This window comes from Tauraco erythrolophus, chromosome 5 (genome assembly GCF_009769465.1).
Source record: "Tauraco erythrolophus isolate bTauEry1 chromosome 5, bTauEry1.pri, whole genome shotgun sequence".
NCBI classification, from domain to species: domain Eukaryota; kingdom Metazoa; phylum Chordata; class Aves; order Musophagiformes; family Musophagidae; genus Tauraco; species Tauraco erythrolophus.
Genome location: NC_141469.1, coordinates 15,162,598 through 15,182,989, shown reverse-complemented (window position 1 = coordinate 15,182,989; position 20,392 = coordinate 15,162,598). Strand labels below are relative to the sequence as shown.

Sequence of the window (20,392 nt, the reverse complement as noted above, 5' to 3'; positions counted from 1 at the left end):
TAATTGAGATAGAAACATAATTTCAGAAGTTAAGAAAATGAGAAGGGACCAGAGGCATAAAATACTATATTTGCCAGGTCCAATATTTACTTCCTCTAGTTCTAGAGCTATGTGATGGGTGGATGAAGGTAAATAAGCCTTATTTGTAGTAGGTTAATGTAAATACAGAAGAGCTTTTTCAAGACCTACATATATTCACCAAATTTGAAAACTGTAGTAAATTATTACAATAAAAATGTCAGAAGCTTCCCCGAGATCAGCAAAGAAAAAATCCTTGGTCCTTCAAACCCAACTGCATAGCCCCATCTCATATGCCAATACCCTTACCCTCTGCTGAGACCCACATCCACAAAGACATGGGATGAGCTTAGTAGCATATCCTGAATATCAACACCTCTGGATGTTTTACGTTAAAGGGGAAATTTAAGACCCGCTCTGATGTCTCCTGATACCAACTTCTGTCTTTCATGGGCATATTGATAAAATACACATTGCAGTTCAGTGGTGACTTTTCAGTCAAGCTAATTTAGACTTTAGCCAAAAGGGTTGGTCCCATCCGTCCATTCCTGTGTTTGCTGTCTTGTGCCAGCACCAGCATTTGTGCCGATATAACACACACAGGGCACAGGCAACAGAGAACCGACTCAGGTGAAAGCTAATTTTTTCTTGTTGTTGTAGAGTGATAGCAGAGCTGTGTCTCATAATCCAATATCTAACTACTTTTCTTCACTGGTACCAGCCTTCTTATGAATGCGCTAAGTAAAAAAATAACATCTGTTTAAATAAACCCAGTTGAGACTTACTGGACAAATACTACGATATGATACTATGATTCTATGATACTGTGGTCAGTGAAGACCATTTCTGATACGTATGGATGCTGCGTTGCATGGATGGGTTGCCCCAAAGAAGCCAAAAGCAATTAGATTTGCCCCATGGTGAATTCCCCGTGCAAGCACAGTTCTCAGCTATTGCTGGCACTTAATCCTCCTTCCTGTGCGCGTTATTCCTGGTGTAAGAGATACCTTGGGTTGGGCACAGGCATGGCAGTATTGTAGGCATGCCACATTATGCTCTGTTTACACTCAGATGACATTTTCTGTAGTCTAGTGAGAGCAGGAGGAGGAGGAAAAGAGGGAAAAAAGCCCATGAGCAGAAGCTGCAGAAGCTCACAAGAAAAAAGCCTCCAAATTCTGTGTCCCAGATTTGCTGTGTGACTCACAAAGCTTCACGCAACCCCTTGATACTCTTCCCTGCTGAGCTGAGCTGTCTTCCCTGCTTACCTTTGATCATAAGTAGTGCATTAACTTGCACGTTACAGTGTTCTTATTTTGTGTCTTGCTTGTACAAGGGTGTGTAAGATGTGGGCTAGATTCACATGTGTTCGCGCATTCCTTTTGGAAGGGTGGAGGAAAATCAGAACGCAGCCAGAAGTGTCAATCTAGTTTGATTTTTCTTTTCATTAACACTACCTAGGGTATTGTAGACCAAAGTTTATGGCACTGCATTTAACTGCACCTTTCACACAGCTCATAAAACAGATTTCCATTAGCTGTAATTTTAAATTTGTCTCCTTGGATGCAGTGGAAAATGTGACTTTCATGCTTTTCTGTATGTTTACAGCATCATAAATAACACACAGATCTAAAGTGTTTTAAGTACATCAATACGCTATTTTAAACAAAGTAGCAAAATATGGAGCATATAGTGTCCAGTTGTTCTTACTCCTTTCAAAGGTAAGATTTCTCCCGCCTGCCTAATTTTTAACTTAGTGTAACTTTAAAAATTCTTATGTACTGCATTTCAAAGTGAAAGGAGTTCAAAGTTGTATGAAACCTAGGTGAAGAAAGCAAGCGTGAAAAAAGCCTGTGTGGTTTTGCTACTTACTGCAGGTTTCAGGGTTTGTAGAGTTTCGATAGACTTTTCACCAAAATTTCAGTCTGTCGTAGGTTTAATACCCAAAATCTTAAGAAATCTTTTGACAAAACAATCTCTGGGTTTATATTTAACATGGGAATAACTTTCGATGCACCAAGACGACTTTCTGTTAGGTGGAATGTTTGATTATGGTCAGTCTCCATAATTGCAGTAGTATGTTTATTGCACTGTAACATTTCAACACTTGCATAAAACGAATCATTGCTAAAAAAATCTGCTTGTTTAAGATTATATTAGTATTATGCATTATGTAAAGAGTTGATAGAGTGTATAAACTCGATGGTTGTCAAATGTAACTACTGATCTGATAAAAAATATTTTAAGCAAATTTCCACCTTTTAGAGGTTAAAAGCTGGATATATTTTCTGTAAGGAATGGCTGTGCTCTATCATAGATTTCTAAGCATTTCTGAGCCTCTTTGTATGCAAGAGGACTTGGGGTGTTTTGTCATAAGCGTCACTCATAGAAGTGGAAAGCCTTGACTGTATGAAAAGATGGTGTGGTCTCTTAGTCAAAAAACGCAACTGGTGTTCTTGAACGTTCTGCTTCAGTGAGCCCTTCATACGCCGCACATGGAACCAGTAAAGGAGCACTGTTTCTTTCTTGAAATGGGCCATGCTGTTTCGTTTGAAACAACATGTGTTTCTGCTGGGTGTTCTGTGGTTCTGTCTCAACAACATTACTCAGAGCTCAAATACAGCAGGTATCAGCCAAGGAACTCTCAAGTATCAGAGGGACGAATAAATCATATTTTCAAGAGACACCCATCCCTTTCAAATAGATACACAGCTATACATCTGAGACATACTGCGCTTGAAAGAAATAGTTTAATCTTCTCGCTCTTCCAAAAATCGAGATGCCAAAGGACTTCCAGTAACAACTTAAATGAAAGTCACAGGAGAGGGATTGAGGCCTCTTGTCTGTCTTTCTGAAGGTCATAAAACCGATCCCTTTCCCCGTGTCTGTTCCACTGGTGACCTCTAGTGCCCAAGGAAGAAAACGGATATTCAAAGTTTCTTCAAAGCATTTCTTTTCAAGAACATGAAGTAGAGTAGTGTCGTTTTCTTCAATGCTAAAAATTCTGACATCAGCTTTCAGTTTGCAATTTTTTAAATGCAAAGTAATAATGTAGAAACTTAGTGTTTAGGAGAAGCAAAAATTTTATGCTAATTGTAGGACTCTAGAAAATTAATTGTTTGTAAGAATGAATACTGTGCAAGAATATTCACATTTGGATCCTCTGTTTCAGGCATTTGTCACTTCTTCACTCTGTGAAAAAGAACTACATTGGAAATGTCATGCTTCAGCCAGAGCAGACAACAATTCAGAGGCTCAAGATGACCTTCAAGCTATGCATGAGGCTTAACTAGGTAATGTTATTGTTAGCCAGTTGGAATGTAGCTGAGAAAATGGGATGTCTAAGTGCCTACTCAAAGACCACAATGGTTCAGAGCTTGAGATTTTACTTATTATGACATTTCTTTTAATATAGCGTACTGTGACATGAGATCAGGCTGTTGTTTCCTATGGGAAAGCAGAAAGATAGGAAAATGTACTTCTCGTATTTCCTTCACAACAATGTTATTGAATGGAGATAAAACTGCAAAGCAGTTCTGAACTTCACAGCTATCCTGTCATCTACAGAAACGGTGGGCAGTTACAAAGGTCCGGGCACTCCATGTCACTTAGGCAAAGTGCCTTGGTAGATCTAACTTCTGAAGTACATATGGATATCTCCCTTCAAGTGGATCTCTGTACGTCACTCACACTTTAAGTAATGAGAAATTTTCTTTGGCTAACGTTAGCTTGGTGATGTGCAAATAACAGATATTTTATGTTTAACAGTGTTAACAGAAGGGTATTAAACTATGCTCTGAGGGAGGCGTACTATAGAGAAGTACTAGAAAATTATATATAAAGAAGTTAACTGAATGTAAGCATTAATACTTTGTAGACACATATTATAATAGAAACAGAATAAAGTACAGAAATTATGCTTACAGCAGGGCTGGGAACCTCAGTTCTCTCCTTCCAGGATTGTACTCTAATCAACAGCAAGAAGAGTTTTACTCTCACATCCTGCCCACCACTCTTAAGGACTTTGCTGCATTGTAGTCCAGTTGTAAGAGACTCACAGCAGTCTCCTTGTTGATGGTAAAGGACACTGGCAATGTGGACTGGAGTCTTCTCATACTGATAAAGGAACTGAATGTCTGAGTGCACTGAAATGAAATCTGTTACGGAAGAGGTAGTCAGTTGCCCTCTTCTCCGATTACATTTTAAAAGAGAAGGATCCTGAGCTGGATTCGTAATTGAAAATCCTGGATGAATGAAGGCATCTTCCTGCAGCACTATGCCAAGTGTCTCAGCTACAGAGAGGCTCAGTATTGTGGTTTTGCTAACAGCCATTACTGTTGCAGGATGAGCATTTCCTACGAGATGGTAGCGTGCAGGTCAGCATGCAGGCTTTGCAGGTTGCCACTCTGACTTGCCTTCATCTCACTCATCACCGCACAGACATCTTCTGCAGAGTTCTGATGTTTTCTCCAGAGGTCAGATGCCTAAAACTCTTAGCTGTTTCAAATGTTTATTGGGTCTGTCCTGAGAGGGCTAATGGCCCAGGGTCAAAGAACTTTAGCATTATGGTTACTGAACATCTCTTGAGTGAAAGCACGTGTATGTATGTGTGAGAAAAAGTGTGGGAAGAAAAGGAGGTGTGTAGAGAAGCTAGTCTTCCCTGTAATATAAACCATGCCAAATCCACTTACACATAGAGAGACGTAAGTGCAATCTTAAAATCTGTGTGTTGGGTGGCAAAGCCAATTACATGACTTCATTTCTGATGTAATTTGATGACTACGGGCAGTGAACACAAGCCACCTAGCTACAACCTTTTAAGCTTTCTGCGGCTTATATAAGAACTTAAGAGGACAGTAAATTACAGTAGCTGACTGTATACAAAGTACAGCAAAACTTTGGAATGGGGAAATTTTATTTTAATGAAGATGCAGGAAACAGCTTGAATCTTAATTCAAACATGAACAGAACATTCTTAAGGTAAACATTTTTATCCTATTGTCATGTTGGCTGCCTAGCAGCAGTCCTCTGTCTAAGGTCTGTAAGGTGGTAGTGATCTAGCGTGCTGCACGTGTTGTCTGAGGAACACAAAAGTCAATGCGTTTGGAAGCAGTTCAGGGGTGCAACTTACTACCAGTGTGTGTTGATTCTTGTGTCACAGAAAGGGAAGTGCATTGCCATAGTTAACCCCTTTGTCCCTGAAAGCCTTTTCATCATCCCTGCTTCTAACACAAGTTGCCCATCGTGCCTGACATAATCAAGATCAGTCCCCATTTTTCAGGAGAATGTGAAAAAAAAAAAGTAATTGGGAATTATTGATCTATCACAGTAGACTCTCCTGATTACTCTTACAGCAGTTTGTTGTTAGGCTTCCGGTAGGGGCTTGATTCAGTTGCCCACCATGTGTAGTGGCACTTGGCATGTCTTACAGTACCCTAATACTCCAGAAGGCACATATCTGCCATATGTCCCATGTCATACCTAGCAGCCATATACAGCTGAATTTGAAGTTTGGGAACTTCATTTGAGGGATAAGTTATAAATTTTTTGAAAAAAAAAAGTTATACAGCAAAATAACACTCAGGTACTAAATGTGCACTACTGGTGTTTTGGAGAAAGCCAAAGCACTGCTCTGGTGGCAGCATCACTCTTCAAGCACCTGGAGGCTGTGGGTACCTTAGACCTATTCTCACCATAGCAGCCTCTTCTGAGGATTCAGAGGGGATATTTCCTGCCTTTAAGATTGTGTTAGTGACTGAATCATCCATAGTCTGAGCAAGAATGAGAACAAAAATCACAAGATGACTCATTATGAGTGTAAGGATATAAGATCTACAAGTTCTAGAACTTTTCTTTTATATATTTTCAGCTGGAATTCAATTTCCTTGCAAGAGCAGTTTGACAAAAAAAAAGTAAAAATGAACCATTTTAGGGGACATAGAAAATGGGTCAGTCAACATTCTCAACCAGCATGAAAATTAGGTTTCTAAGTACGTTCAAACTGTATTAACTTATATTAAAATGTACAGATATCCTCCTGCTTGACCGGAAAGATAGAGGTATTCAGTTATATCAATTAGCAAGGTAGAATAAGATAAATGTTTTATATAAAATTTCCTTCTTCCTATTTTAAATCATAATTAAAATTTTAATTTAAATCAGTTTTGTCTGTGCTGCATTCAGTAAATCACTGGTTAGAAGACAAGCACAATGTGGAGTATAATTCCTGCTCTGTTCCTCTGCAGCTCGGAGCAATACAGACCCAGTGCTGGCCTCTGAAGACCAGAGTGAGCACATATGAGGAGCATCCTTTCAGGGGGTCTCTGTCACATTTTATTCTTCTCAATAACTAAGTGTACCTGAAAATTTAAATCAACAGCTTTCAGGCCATCAAGAGCTATATAGGCTTGCTAAACTTTGTTTTTATTATTCTATTCCACTCTATACAATTGAGAGAAACAAATTGGGCACAAACTCCCAATTTTGAATAGGTAAAATTTAAGAATGTTCCAGCCATCAGAAAAATGAAATACTTTACTCTCTAAACATTCCTACTAAACATCTGGGAAATCTTAGCTTAAAAATAGTGCAGCAGGCACAATGGAAAATCCTTGAGAGTGATGACAGCTCTGATTTCACATGTATTTATAATCCTGCACTTCGTTTATTTTCTTGGGATTTCTGAATTTGACAGAGACAGATATCTGAAAATAACTGACGTGCTAGCTGTCAGCCTCTCCTTAAAATGTGTGGTCAATAGATCAAGGAAACTAAAACACAAGGGGCTCAATATTATTCTCCGTTACAAAACGCAGAGAGGATGAAGCATTTTACAGTTCCTGAGTGAAATGCTCATATGTGAAAAAATAAATAGCTGACAGTCTCTCACTTCAGCAACTTATATATGGTGCTGAACTCAAACTACTACCTGCAGTCTGTGAATGAAGGACTATGCCTCTGTAAAACAAACATGGAAGCATGAAAATGAGAGCTGTTGCTACAGGAGGCAAACTTTCAGCTGGTTTAGGGGTTAGTTTTTCACCAGGCCTGTGGAAGATTCTTCCTCAGTAGATGGGATCATTTTGTGGAATAAGTTTGAGGGAATTTAATTCAATATACAGATTGGTCTCCTCTGTTCCTTTAGGTGTTACGGGGAATCCATTTGGCAGGTAGGAGAAACAGGACAGACTAAATGAAACTAAAAATGCTTGGAGACACAAATTTTGCATTATATTCGTCTGCAGTTTTTATTATAAAGAGGACAGTTTCTTCAAATTAAACATTTGGTGCCCTAGTACAGACAGCTGGGACAATGAGTTAATGTAAAAGGCCAATATATTACTTCTCATTTAAAAGGCAAAGATAGTAAGATGAATTTGGAAATTCTCCAAATATTAGGTGGAAGACAGCAGTGATTTCTGCTTGCTGTCCACAATACTGAGACTTCTTGTGTGGAGTCAGTAGTTATGCCAAGGTAAGCAGGAAGAGGAATGAACTACTTACCTCCAGTTCCTATATCCGCTAGGCTCTGCATAAATTTTCAAGATAGAACCTACCAGTAAGTCACTGCGGATCAGACTAGGCAAAATTTCTTCTACGTGTGACAACCACATTGCTCTTTAACCACCGAGATTCAAGAAGTCTGCCCCATTCAGTTATCTCAGTTGTGGGGGATGGCATTGTGTAGCAAGAGTAGTGTACAAATCAGCAAAAAATGGCAACTAGCTCTGTGAAAACCTGCAAAAGAAGAATTCTGGGAGGTTTTTCCTCAGGGAGATAAGCCCTTCTTCCTCAGTGGAATAATTTGAGGAAAAATCGGCAGGGATATCCCTGGAGCTCCTCATTAGCCTTGCCTGGAAAAAGAACCAAAAAGTGTGGGTGTACATGTATATATGTATGAGGACCAGAAAGAGACCAGTAGACTGCAATGTGTATGACTTGATCTGCAACAGCAATGATTTTGGGTCACCTTATAGGAAATATCTTGTTACAAAGGTCTGTTGGTTTAGGAGGTACGCCACTTATTATTTTGTAAGTAAATAGAAACTGTCTCGCGAGTAAATCAATAAATGTAGCACAGTTTCTAATTTAATGGCTATTATTTTTCCTAATCATAATTTTCTATTCATACCAATCTGCTACTTTGCATCATTCGCAGCTCCCAGCCACATACACTAGTGTAAACCTGAAAATCAATGTGTGTGGCGCGTGATGCAAAAACTGCAATTTGCAATCATGTGATGCTTGAGAAGTTTCTAAATATATGGAGGGTTCTGCACTGTTGAAAATAGTAACAATCAAATCCTGTTAGTAGAACCTAACCTGCTGTGTAGGATGCAAAGCAGTACTGGTAACACTGAGTCATGGGAGTGCTTCCTAATGAATTCTGGTTTTAAATTAAGAGGTCTGTTTAGAAGATGGAAAGAATCACACATTGATTTGTTTTGACACAACATAGCATTACTGTGAGGTACAGGGCAAATAAGAGAGGTTTTTTCAGCTTACAACTTGGACTTCCCTCTTGGCAATATTAGTCTGCAAAAATCCAAAATTTTAGAACTTCAGGCCATATGTTTTTTAAATGCTGTAACAAGCCGATGACTGATCATATGACACTGAAGTCACTGGAAAAATATTTAACTCTTCAGACGTTTTGCAAGTTACTCTGAAAGGATAATTTCATACTACTATCCAGTACGTGTTGCCAGGACCATTTATTACCAAAGAGAGTTGATTTTCTACAGCATATAGAAGCCAGCTTCTTTATGCACCAATTTGGAGACAAGGTTTCTGTCCCATAGAGCTAGAAGTTTTCATTTCATGTTAAATGGAATTACTTCTATAAGCTTACAGGCTGTAGAAAGAGAAGGGGCAACTTTTGTAGTAGTAAGATACTATGCTTCATTGCTTTTTATTCTTCATCCTTGATGGCACTCTTGCCGTTTACAATTCAGTTCCTCAGGGGCAGTAGCTGATGCAACTCCATTGATGTTAATGGGTGATCGTTTCTTCCAGGGCAGGATTGCACATTCTGGCAATATGTCAACCACTGCAGATAACTCTGTTACTGATGATTAATGTACTTATGTGAAAAGTTGTTAAGTGCACTGTTTTAAGTTGTTCTTTGCATTATCTTAGCTCAATTTTACATTCACCTAGTGGCCTGCATTCACCTGAGCCTCAGGTGCTGTGACTTTGCTGCCACTATGAATATGTTCTGTTTTCTTGGCTAATTGTTTCTCAGTTGCCTGTATCTGTATTTTCTATTTGTTCAGGAATCTTGAGGTGCCTATATTTGAATGTGTGAAGACAAGAAAATGACAGCAAATGAGAATACAGAGTTAAGAAGGATTGGAAAAGGATTCCAGATATTTAGACAACTTACTAGGGAGAGCTGGGCTGACAAAATGCTTCTTAATTTTGCAGTTTCAGCAAAGTTGTTTACAGGTGGCCCTCTGAAGTTTCTCCCTCGCTTCCACTTTGTTTCTTAAATCACTGTTGTTTGTCAGACAATGCATCTATTGCTGCTGTGGCACTTTTTAACATTAAAAGACTGGATTCACTCTGGCATTCTTGCTAGCAATGGCAATGACAGCACATTTCAGAAATGCAAAATACGGCAACCAGAGCAGAGAGTTTGACAGATGTGAAGATTAAGAGCATTCTATGGAGAATATGGGCTCTAAGAGAGATGGAGGAACTGAAAGAAGGACCCAGATCATAAAATCACACTGCAAACAAAATTCATCCACTCTTCAGCAGTCAATAACCAGTCAATGACAATTCCACTGACATCTTGGCTTTTGATTTTCGGTAGGGAGGATCTGTATATGATGCCATCTTCAGGGGAGACTCACATTCCCTGCAAGGGAGAAGGGAAAATACATTAATAGCCTGTCTCTCAGTACTGCATCTCTGCACTCGAGAACAGAATTACAGTTGAATCTGAACTCACCGGCCTGGAATCAGGTCAGATGAGTTCCACGCACTCATTCAGGCAGCTGTGCTTGGATCCAGATGTCTATAGGGTATGCGTCAGGTATAGAGAGTCGGAGATGTGAGGCTCAAGCATTTCTTAAGTAAGCAATGTTTCCTGGTCAAGCATCTGTACAGTGCCCACAGCATGGCAGTGTACATTCTGGTAGACCATGTGGAATCATATGTGTCCATCAAGTATTTTTTTAGGCAGACAATCTATAGTAACTACTGCAGTTTTCTAATTAAAAAATGTCCATTAGATTAATTATTGTTTCTATGATTTCTACTGAGAATGAATAAAATTTGTCATACATGGACAAATTCATACATAAATAACTTTTACAAAACAAAGCAATTCTGTTTGATTTGCCATAGGTTTATATCATGTTTGATTTCAGAGATGCATGACTTGAGTTTAAGCACCTTACTTTGTTTTTCGAATGTGGAGTGCCACAAAAGCAGCTGTGTTGCTGACCCACAGATCCCTGGATTTCGAGGCTCACTTCAGCCTCCAGATGACAAAGGGATGGAAATCTGGGAAATATGCCTTCTCAGTTAAAACTTCTAGACTTGTTTCTTGCATGTAATACACCTGGGAACTTCAAAAATCCTGACTGTGGGACTGCCTATCATCAGGCTGCTTACGAACCTGGCTTCTGTGCATTCCTGTGTCCAAAAGAATCCACATGTATGTCTGTCATGAAGTGGCAAACTCTGGGAGCACAGCTTTCTAGGCACGCAGAAATTTAATGGTTTTCTATCAGAGATTTACCAGAACTGAGCCATCCCCAAAATTATTTCAAAATCAAAACATTCTAAGAAAAATACATTGTATTTTTTTTTTCCCAAAGAATTCGAATAGGTGCAAACAAAGCAAATCTCAAAACTTAAGAGCTAATAGGGAAAGGACTTGTACCTGTGGTGTAACATCTAATTGGTTGCTGCAAAGTATGAGGAGAAATGAAGGTATAGTAGCCACCAACTGTGTAATTACCTGGCCATCTAACTGGCACTGTTTATTAGAAACTGAACTTTCCAAAGACAGTGTGTAAGAGAAAGTAGTTAGAAAAAACATATACAAACACATGTATGTGTGTATATCTCTTTTTCCTTCTTCTTTAACGCTGTGTAGAACTTTCATCATTCAGCAAAGTGTAGGTGATCTAGTAGGCATGATGCTTATGGAATACGAATTTGGTACAATGCACAATGTTCCTAAAGTATTAAATATGTTCCTTCTTTCAAACTTTGATCTCTATAAAGAGATGGAAGCATCTCTCCTATGTTCACTGCTTTGCCCCTAGTCCTTCCTTCTGGAAGTGCTTTTGTGACAGGCAGTAATTCAGGAAAGGTCATGAAATAACAGGGATCCATACTCCTGGGTAAGTCAGGTTGCCTAGACAAGGAGTCTCTCCTAAAGAGGAGGTCTGGGTTTTTTGGTACCATTTTATAAAGTGTACATTGGAAACAGATTTTGTCAGTACTGGGACATTTTTTTTTACACTTTCAACCAGGGGAAACAAGCACCGTCAATACAGATCTGACCTTTATGGGTTACAGAGCTCCTCTGTGGTCCAAGGGAAGCTTTCTGTTATGTTTCATTGCAAATGAGCATCCTACACGTTTTATGTACCCTTTTCCTCTCCTGTGGTAGGTGCATTCATTATTTGTACCTTTTCCCTCCTCAGTGTTTACAAGTGAGTGTCTGAAGGTAGAAAAGATAGGTGGAATGGACAGCTTTGAAGACAAGTTAACTAAAAGGTTGGACTTCAGCAAAAGAGGCCCGTCTTTCCTCAACTGGTGGACAGGCTCTGGCACTTCAGAAATTCACAATGCCTTTTTTGAGCTCTCCCTCTGAATTGCCTCTTTCCATTGGCTGTTGAAGGAGCTGTGGTTCTTCATTCGTACAGTGAATTTGCATTAATACTTCTTCTGATGTACACAGGAGATGCATGAAGATATTAATTTCTTATTCCAGTAAAAATGTTCATAAGATATTATTAGAAGGAACAGAAAATATAGTTGTTATTGGAGACATTCTTCAAACAAAATATGAGAAGAAAGTGTCTGTTACAAAATAATTTGGGAGCCGTCTTTGAAAGAAAAAGGATGCATAATGAAAGTGGTTCCTCGTGCTGGTTAGCAACAGACTTGGAAGGCAGAAAAATGTGCCAGAATTTCTTACTGCAGAGGTCTGCTATGACCTGATACAGAAGTGTTGAGAAGAAAAGATAAGGATGTGTGCACTGAAAAAAAGCTGTTAATGTAACGTCATTGCAACCATTATGCTGTCTTGTGGACTGGGGACGCCTATCCAAATTGTTACTGCTGTTTGGGTTTAGTGCCATTTGGCAATTTATTCATATACCGAGACTGTAAACAGTTGTGGGGTTTTTTGTTAATATTGTCACTGCTGAAAGTCTAACTGGTATGTTTTTCATGTATGGAGGTTCATGGCTGAGGAACATCCAGGAAAAGCCCCCTGAGTTGTGGTACAGTGCATGAGTCCCTGAAGACACAAGTATTCCATGTCATACTACTGTTTACTTTGAAAGAAGTAGTCTCAGCTGAGAAACAGGGTGAGATTTTTTACAGTGGGATGGTAGTTTGCCCAGCAAACTCCTTTTGCTTGACAAATTTATTTCCTTTGTATTTGAATTATCAATAGTTAACTCATCATCACCTGTGGTATACCCTCGGATGATGTACATACCTGTCTCAGACCGCCTGGAACATTGACCAACAATTTCCAGATGCACTTGGGAAGCAGCTATGGAAGGCATAAAACCGTTTCTTTAAATGATCCTAAATAACGAAGTATGTGACTAATCAGTGTGTGACTTTACAGGCTGGCAGTGTTTTTGCTTTGAATACTTATTTTTATGGTGCACTGAATATTTAGGAATATGTTATGATCTGTGATGAGTGCAAAAGAGAATGGTTGTCTTTTGTGATCAACAGGCATTTCACTTCCATGTGTCCAGCCTTTTCCATCTGTGAGGGAGTACATTTTCCATGCTTACAAAGAGCTTTGAGATCTACACAAAGTCTCTCTGTAGGTGTGACGTATGAGAATACCTTATCACAACTGGACTATTTTAGTGACTGCGCAGTTCAGAACTTGTTTTACATATGAATGGAACTTGTCGTTTAGCTGTTGCTTTCCTAATTTTTGTGCTCCCCGCACACTTCCTGTGGTAGTAAGTAAACTCTTTTCAGGACAACCAAAGCTCCTGGAGTTACACAGCCTATGTGGCATCTAAGCCCTTGTATCAGCGGGTTTAGGAAAGTCTGATTGAGCCAATAAGCAGCTCAGAAAATGATAAGGGCAGCAGGGTTAGGCTTTCGAGGTCTGTTGGCTCAGGAGCTAGGGGCTGCTTTGCTCTGGGGACAGCGAGGCGGGGGGGGGATTTTTCAGGTTTGTTTTCTGTTGATTTTGCCCTTTGTCAGATACAAAAGGAGAAAATGAAGATGTGTAAGACGATGCCTATGTTCATTCTGTTGTTTATAGGTAAGTGAACGTTTCTTTCTATTTATATATAATATTTATATTCTCAGCTATTATTTTCTCTTCAAAACTTATAATTACTTTTCGAAGATATTCCTCAGTATATTCTAAATGTAAATTCATATGACTTGATCTATGAATCGTTGAACAATCATTGAAGGTGTTTTCTCTATGCATTATTATATTGTATCACATGAATGATTACTTTAGTTACATCTCTATCAGGAAGATAAAACTCACTTAAAAAGCATACAATTATTTTGTTACACAAATATCTGTAGCACTCTTAATAATAAAACTTCAAGAATAAGTTGAGTTGTTGTATATTAAAGAAATCCACTGCAGGTACAGAAAGACACATGTGCCAATAGAAAGGTAAGACTTCTTGCAACATTAGTAATCTTAAATTCGTTAATGAATGATGAAACTAAATGTTAATATCAGTAATACTGAATATTCTAACAATCAGTAGTTGAACTAGAGAAATGACAACACATACAGCTCACCCCTTTCCTTTTTTGTCAGCATTACTAGTTACAGGTACCGTGGCAGGATCTCAGTGATGCTGCGAAGAAAGCAAACAATTGAATGATTTCAGGCCATTTAACAATAAGCACCAGATCTTCCTAATCATCACACAAAGCCTTTGTAAATTTACTGAGTAGAACTGAGAAGGGGTGGTATCTCACTCTGCAAGTTTCAGGAACTTCTTCCCAACTGCACCATTTACATTATTAGGACTGGCAGGACCCCACCCCCTTGTATCATTTCTGTCTAATGAAAATTTTTATGTTTAATACTCAGAATTTGTGACTGGGTATAACAGAGACTCGTTACATCATTTGTGTCTAATATTAGACAATAATGACAGGATTTTATATTTAGCAGTTAGAATTTTTGATTATGTTGGTTTCATAAATTTTCACTAGAACATTGTTTCCTTCTGAAAAAGTATAGGTTGGTGTGAAGACATAAGGCACTCTTCTTTACGTCTCTGTTCCACTAAAGGCAGCAACAGAGGGAGAATTTAAGAAGGTTCTAAGAGGTGGAGGGAGTTGGTTAATGGACTTTCTTATCGTGAACGTACATATGCTATCATGAATGTACATATGCTCTCCAGAGCACAAGTCTGGCTGAGAATTCGTGCCATCTCTTTTCAAAGGAGTTCATAGAGATACATGTATCATCAAGCCCAGCTCTGTGGAGCTGTGCTCTGCTTGGCAGAGTCCTATGAAAGCTTCACAGTGACAAAGCAAGTTTTTCTCCTAACCACTGAGCAACTTAAACCCATTGCTAACAAGTGTGGCATATTCTCAGAGGGAGAGACATTATCTGCCTGTGGGTACTGTTCTGTTTTATTGCAACGTCATGGGTGCATCTGTTTGCTCCTTCCCAGAGAAGCTGTGGGTGTTGTGCCTGAAGACAATGCTATAATTCTAGGTGGAACTTTATAGATAAGGAGATCTCAGGGGATAACAGAATTACATAGATGTTTGGTGGTGTTAATTTTTTTTTTACTTGTATGTCCAAGGATCTCATGTGGCACAGCTTTGTCCCCTTGTGCTGTTTCAGGGCCAGTTATTTCCCATGTGGAACCTCCTGGAACTTTGCTGGCTAAACTTGCTTCCATAGAAGAGGGTTTTTTTTGTTTTTCATGTTACAACTGAGACTGTGTAAGAAAGTGTCTGCTTAATGCTTCGGTAGCTTAAAAATGGATATTGTTTTCCTCTCTTCCTGTCATTCAGAAAAAGTTCAGGGAAAATATTTTTCACCCCTCTCCAAATCTCCGTTTTCATTAATTTGCAATTGAAGTTGAGGAGGAACGTGAAAGTGTATTTTTCATTTGTTAACTAAAGCACACTAATGAGCATCATCATCTGTATTAATGTGATTGCTTCCCATTTGAGAAGCATATAGCGCAAGAGGATAAGTGAGAATGAGGACGGATATCAGTAAGCATCCCAGGTGATTTAGTTGCTGTATCCTATCAAGCCCCATCAAAGCAAGTGAAAATGGAAGCAAAAAAGCAAGGAAAGCTGGAGAGGGACTTTTTACAAGAGTGTGTAATGATAGGACAAGGGGCAATGGATTTAAACTGAAAGAAGGGAGATTTCGATTAGATATAAGGAAGAAATTTTTTACATTGAGGGTGGTGAGGCACTGGAACAGGTTGCCCAGAGAAGTTGTGGATGCCCCATCCCTGGAAGTGTTCAAGGCCAGGTTAGATGGGGCTTTGGGCAACCTGGTGTAGTGGAGGATTTCTCTGCCCATGGCAGGAGAGTTGGAACTAGATGATCTTTAAGGTCCCTTCCAACTCTAACCATTCTATGATTCTGTGAAAATGGTTTTGCTAGTTTTTCCAGAGTGCCCAAATCTAGTAAAGGCTATAGCTCTGCTACTGTTCCTATATGGATTTCATTTTCTTACTCCAAAGCAAGAAAACAATATCTGAGAATATCTATGAATGTTTGTGGTTTTGTTGTTTTTAAGCTGAGTAAATTACAGTCTTGTTTTTTCAAAACTTTTTCTGAGAAATGTCTTAACAATTTCAACTCAAATGTTCCTACAGAAAAGTCAGATGGAGGGAAACGTTCCAAACATAAAATGACAGGCAAGATTGTCCAAATCACGAGCATTTGAAAACAGGATTTTATAACAGAAATTATCAAACAATCTTATAATAACTTCTAATAACTGGTATGACATACTCCAGCAATAATATTATTTTTTTTAATTTTAGGATATCTTTGTAACAATATGGTTGTCGCTGCACACACCGCAGCACCATCAAAGCATTTCTCAGCTACTGCAGACACCAAAACACCATCAGATCATTTCACAACTGCTACAGACACCGCATCACCATCAGATCGTTTCTTAGATACCGTCAGTGTCTTACCACCTCCTCAACCAGAAGCACCACCACGTGAGAGTGATCATGTTCCAGGTCTGTTTTTTGATTTGTTGCTTCCTCTAAATCCTGGGTCAGTTCTTCCCTTGGTGAGCACACCCAAGTCTTGTGAATTCACTGTTCCATATTTCCCCTGTTGTTTTTCACCCGATGACTTTCTGTTCGAAAGCCTTAAAAAGTTGCAAACACAAACCAATTTAGCAGCAATATAACCAGTGATTGATTTAAACAGGTTTCCCCTGTTTCTACAGAGTTGGAAGCTGAACCACTATCTCAGACATCTCAAATAATGTGGCCTAAATTATTGTCTGACAAGAAGCAGAAAATAAGTCACATAGTATTAGAAGTCAGGTACTTTTTCAGTGGATAGCTTGGTATTCTGTGCTAAAGGAAGAAGACTGATGAGGATGCTCTTACGATCACAGCTACTAGCTGTGTGGAACTTTATAGGAACAGACCAAGGCTTCAGGACGACGATGCTTTCAGAATTCCTGCATTTGTGAGGCATTGTGTGGTGGTGGTCTCTAAAGCAGCTGCTAGGGCAATGTTGCTAGCTGAAGAGCCAGGAATTTTACCTGCCCTCTTTCTTCCTCGTGTCTGCTCTTTGCTTCTTATGCCGAGACACTACTAAAGGCTCAGTGGTGAAGACGGAGGAAAGGCAAAAAGAAGGAGGAAAATTTTGGCAGAAGTGGTCTTATCTGCTTGCTTCCTCCTTCCTCTTTAGCATGGCAGGATCTGAAGAAAGCTGCTAGTCTGACTGGGACTTAGTTATGCTAATTATAAATATATGTAAATGCACAGCGCCCTAAATATGTGGGAGCTCTGTCACACGAAGCCTTACCTCTCAAACTGGCAAAGCACGTATGAAGGGTGGTAAACAGAAATCAGAGTAGGAGTATGGTGATTGTACGTACAAAGTAGTTAATAGCTGCTTGTTTTGGCAGGAAATTATGAGTTAGTTTTCTTCTAACACTTGACTGTAAATTCAGTGCTTTGTAGTCACCAAAAAGAAGGTGATTTCCCCCAAAAGGGCAAATGGCTTTAGTTTCGTTACACAGTTGTACAGTTTTCTCATGTTTCTAATTTTCATTCTTTGCCTTTTAGCAGCAGAACACATATCAGCTGCATTAGGTAGGTTGACAACTTCGATATATATACTTCTGCTTAAATATTTTCTTCTTTATCCGAGCTTTGAACTTTTAACTTCTTTACTGCAATTGATTATAGAAAGCAAAAGATATATATGGACTTGCCTACATTAACCTGAAAGACTCTGTTTTTCTAAAAGAGTGTTAAAGACACTTCTTATTTGCAAATCATGGTATTTCTCTGGTGATTTGAGTAATAAGAGCATCACTCTACTAGACTAAGCCATAGTAATTTACTTTCTTAATACCATAATTTGTGTTTGGGGCTTTTTCTTTCAGTAAAATCTGTAGCACCAACAATGTTGTGAGCAGCAGTAGCTGTTGGTATATTAAGATTGGAGATGAATAGAGCACATACTGTGCACTGCCAAAAAATCATTGACTGTAATGAGCTGTAATACGCTTGATTGATTTCTGTACAAATCCAGATTTGAATGATATTTTTGTTTGTAGGAAAAGACCTAGATTATAGTGTCACATATAAACATTTTATGCTGCATAATTATCCACCACAAATGTAGGTATTAATTTTTTCCTGTCTTTAGGGCTTAGAGTCATGGGTACCTTTCTTTTTGCTCTTCTAGTGGCAGGACTCAGCATTTCCTTTGTGTTGCTGTTTATTCTTGTAATTATTGGTGTTTGGTGTGCATGGAAAAAATCAAAGGTAAGTCCAAGTTTTTACCTTTGGATGTTTATTTATGTATGTATATTTATCTGTATATATTATGGAATATGAAGTGTCAGCTTCCCAATTTTTTCACTTTTCACTCAGATTTCTGGTGTTTGTTTGCACTGTAGTAACTTTTCCTCTGGGATTTTTTTGCCACTGGATGGCATTCTTGAAATTAGTCATCTTGTAGTCAACGTTTGATTTACCTCAGCTGATCTCCCTTCCTGGGTAGTACCTGCTCACATTTTAGTAGGAATAGTTCCTGGGTTGCAGTTTTATTTTCCCTTTAATGACAGTTTTTGTCATTAAAGGGAAAACTCACTTGAACTGTTCGATGACAAAAACTGTCATTAAAGGTCCTGCATCAGAGATGACAATGGAACAGTTAAAGTGAGTTTTAACTGTCTGAGTTACTTTGGATGCTGTAATTATTTTGCAATAATATTTTGCACAGTCCTATCTGTGATAAGTTAATGTTTCTAAAAATTAAAATATTAGATAACTTATATAGTAAGAAGAATAAATGCAGTAACACTTACTATAAATTCAGGCATGCAAAAATAGTCTACTATATTAATGAAACAAGTTAATATAAGGAAAAAATGCCAGCAGAACTAATGCTAATACTATATTGACATTATTGATTTTGTATTTGTGTAGCTCAGATGCATCCTGCAGCAATAATAACATCTTTGTATTTCTTGCACAGGGAAATTTGACTGGAATTAATCCTGCCTCCTCTGATGAACATGCAGTGTCCTTAAAAAACATTTCAACACGTGAGAACTAATGCGACTGACCTTTTGAAAGCGCGTTGCAATGACAGCGGGAGAGCTGTTGCGTGACCCTTTGGTCTGCGCACCTGTATGGCAAAGCCGCGCGTACCATGGGACTTTGAGTCAGCAATTTTCCCTTTTTCAGTGAATGTTGCAAGTCACTCCAGAATAATTTGGAATGTCATTTAACAAGAAAATCCTGTTAACCAAAGCGTTAAAACTGGGGCAAACATTAAAACCAGGGTGGTTCTTAAATGCCGCTTGACGTGCCATGCGTTGCCTGTAGCATAACAGGAGAAAAGTCAAACTGCTGCAGAGCCTCAAGCCTTTTAATCTTTTTTCTCACCGGTACCATAATTAAATCCAGTTCTGAGAACTGTGTGATACTAGGGACTCTGGGAAACGTAATCGTTGGTATTTATGGCTTTTGCTGTGTATTTGATCTGTTATGTATTGGAATGAGGTGTATTTCCATCCTATTCTTATTTCAGTTTTTTCATGTTTTTCTTATGTCCTTTTCAGAAGGAAAGAAGAAAGGAAAGTCCTCTCAATTGTAGCTATTCAAACAGCACTCTCAAAAGAGCTGTATCTTCAAAAAAGTTGAATTCTTGAAATTAAAGAGATCCTAGTTACAGAAAGTGGCACAGTTAGGCGATGTCTGTTCTAATAAATTAAACTTTCACAGGAACGTTGCTACCGTTGAGACTATCTGGAATAGCCCTTGTTTATGCCTGTATACTTGTGAAACACCTGTTGGAAATAGCTTCCAAAATTTCACTCAGGCCAAAACCAGCTTTCCAGCATAAACAGTGCTTTTCCAGTGCCTGGGAGTTTCCTAGGCATTGTTTAATTTATTAGTCTAGATATACAATGTTATTGTTCAAAGCTATTTTTAAATTACATATTTGATGTACCTACCTGTTTATTGACAGTTACTAGCAGTGATTAATCAAAGTCGGCCACTGCAAACTTTCATTTACTCACTGTGCTCTGCCTGTCTGCTGCATTGTAGCTGTCTAAAAAGCCACGTGCTTGAATATAGGACTTGTTGCTAAAAGCTCATTATGATGCATAAGACTGGAACAGGAATTTACAGAGTTGAACTGTGTTGCTCTCCTAGAATAGAGTAACAGAATAGTCTTACCCTCTGACCTCAGGCCAAAGCTTTCACCTCCTCACTGAGAGAATACAGAAATCACTAGTGCAGTGTAAATTCATATCCTGGCCTATGGCTCTGTGAGGCTGTGTAAATTAATCTGTGTGAAACCCCACGTTGTGACGAGACTGCCACTAGTACCCAGAGAAATTCCGTAGCCTAAACAAAGACATGTAGTTCAATTTTTAGTACACCATTCCTTTTGTAAGAAGGGAAATAAGGAAATTCAG

At 38.7% G+C, this 20,392-nt stretch overlaps 1 protein-coding gene across 3 annotated transcripts; it reads left to right on the top strand.

Moving 5' to 3' along the window:
- The first annotated feature begins 13,370 nt into the window (after positions 1-13,370).
- On the top strand, positions 13,371-19,908 carry LOC147528685 (uncharacterized). Of its 3 annotated transcripts, none has more exons than XM_086612073.1 (5): positions 13,371-13,504; positions 16,242-16,448; positions 17,520-17,543; positions 18,145-18,224; positions 18,940-19,908. In XM_086612073.1, the coding sequence occupies exons 1-5, from the start codon at positions 13,459-13,461 to the stop codon at positions 19,018-19,020; spliced, it is 438 nt and encodes a 145-aa protein (XP_086468199.1). In that variant the 5' UTR covers positions 13,371-13,458; the 3' UTR covers positions 19,021-19,908. The 3 variants fall into 3 exon arrangements, with proteins under 3 accessions (XP_086468199.1, XP_086468198.1, XP_086468200.1); XM_086612072.1 differs by having other exon boundaries at positions 17,517-17,543; XM_086612074.1 differs by lacking the exon at positions 17,520-17,543.
- Positions 19,909-20,392: the final 484 nt, after the last annotated feature.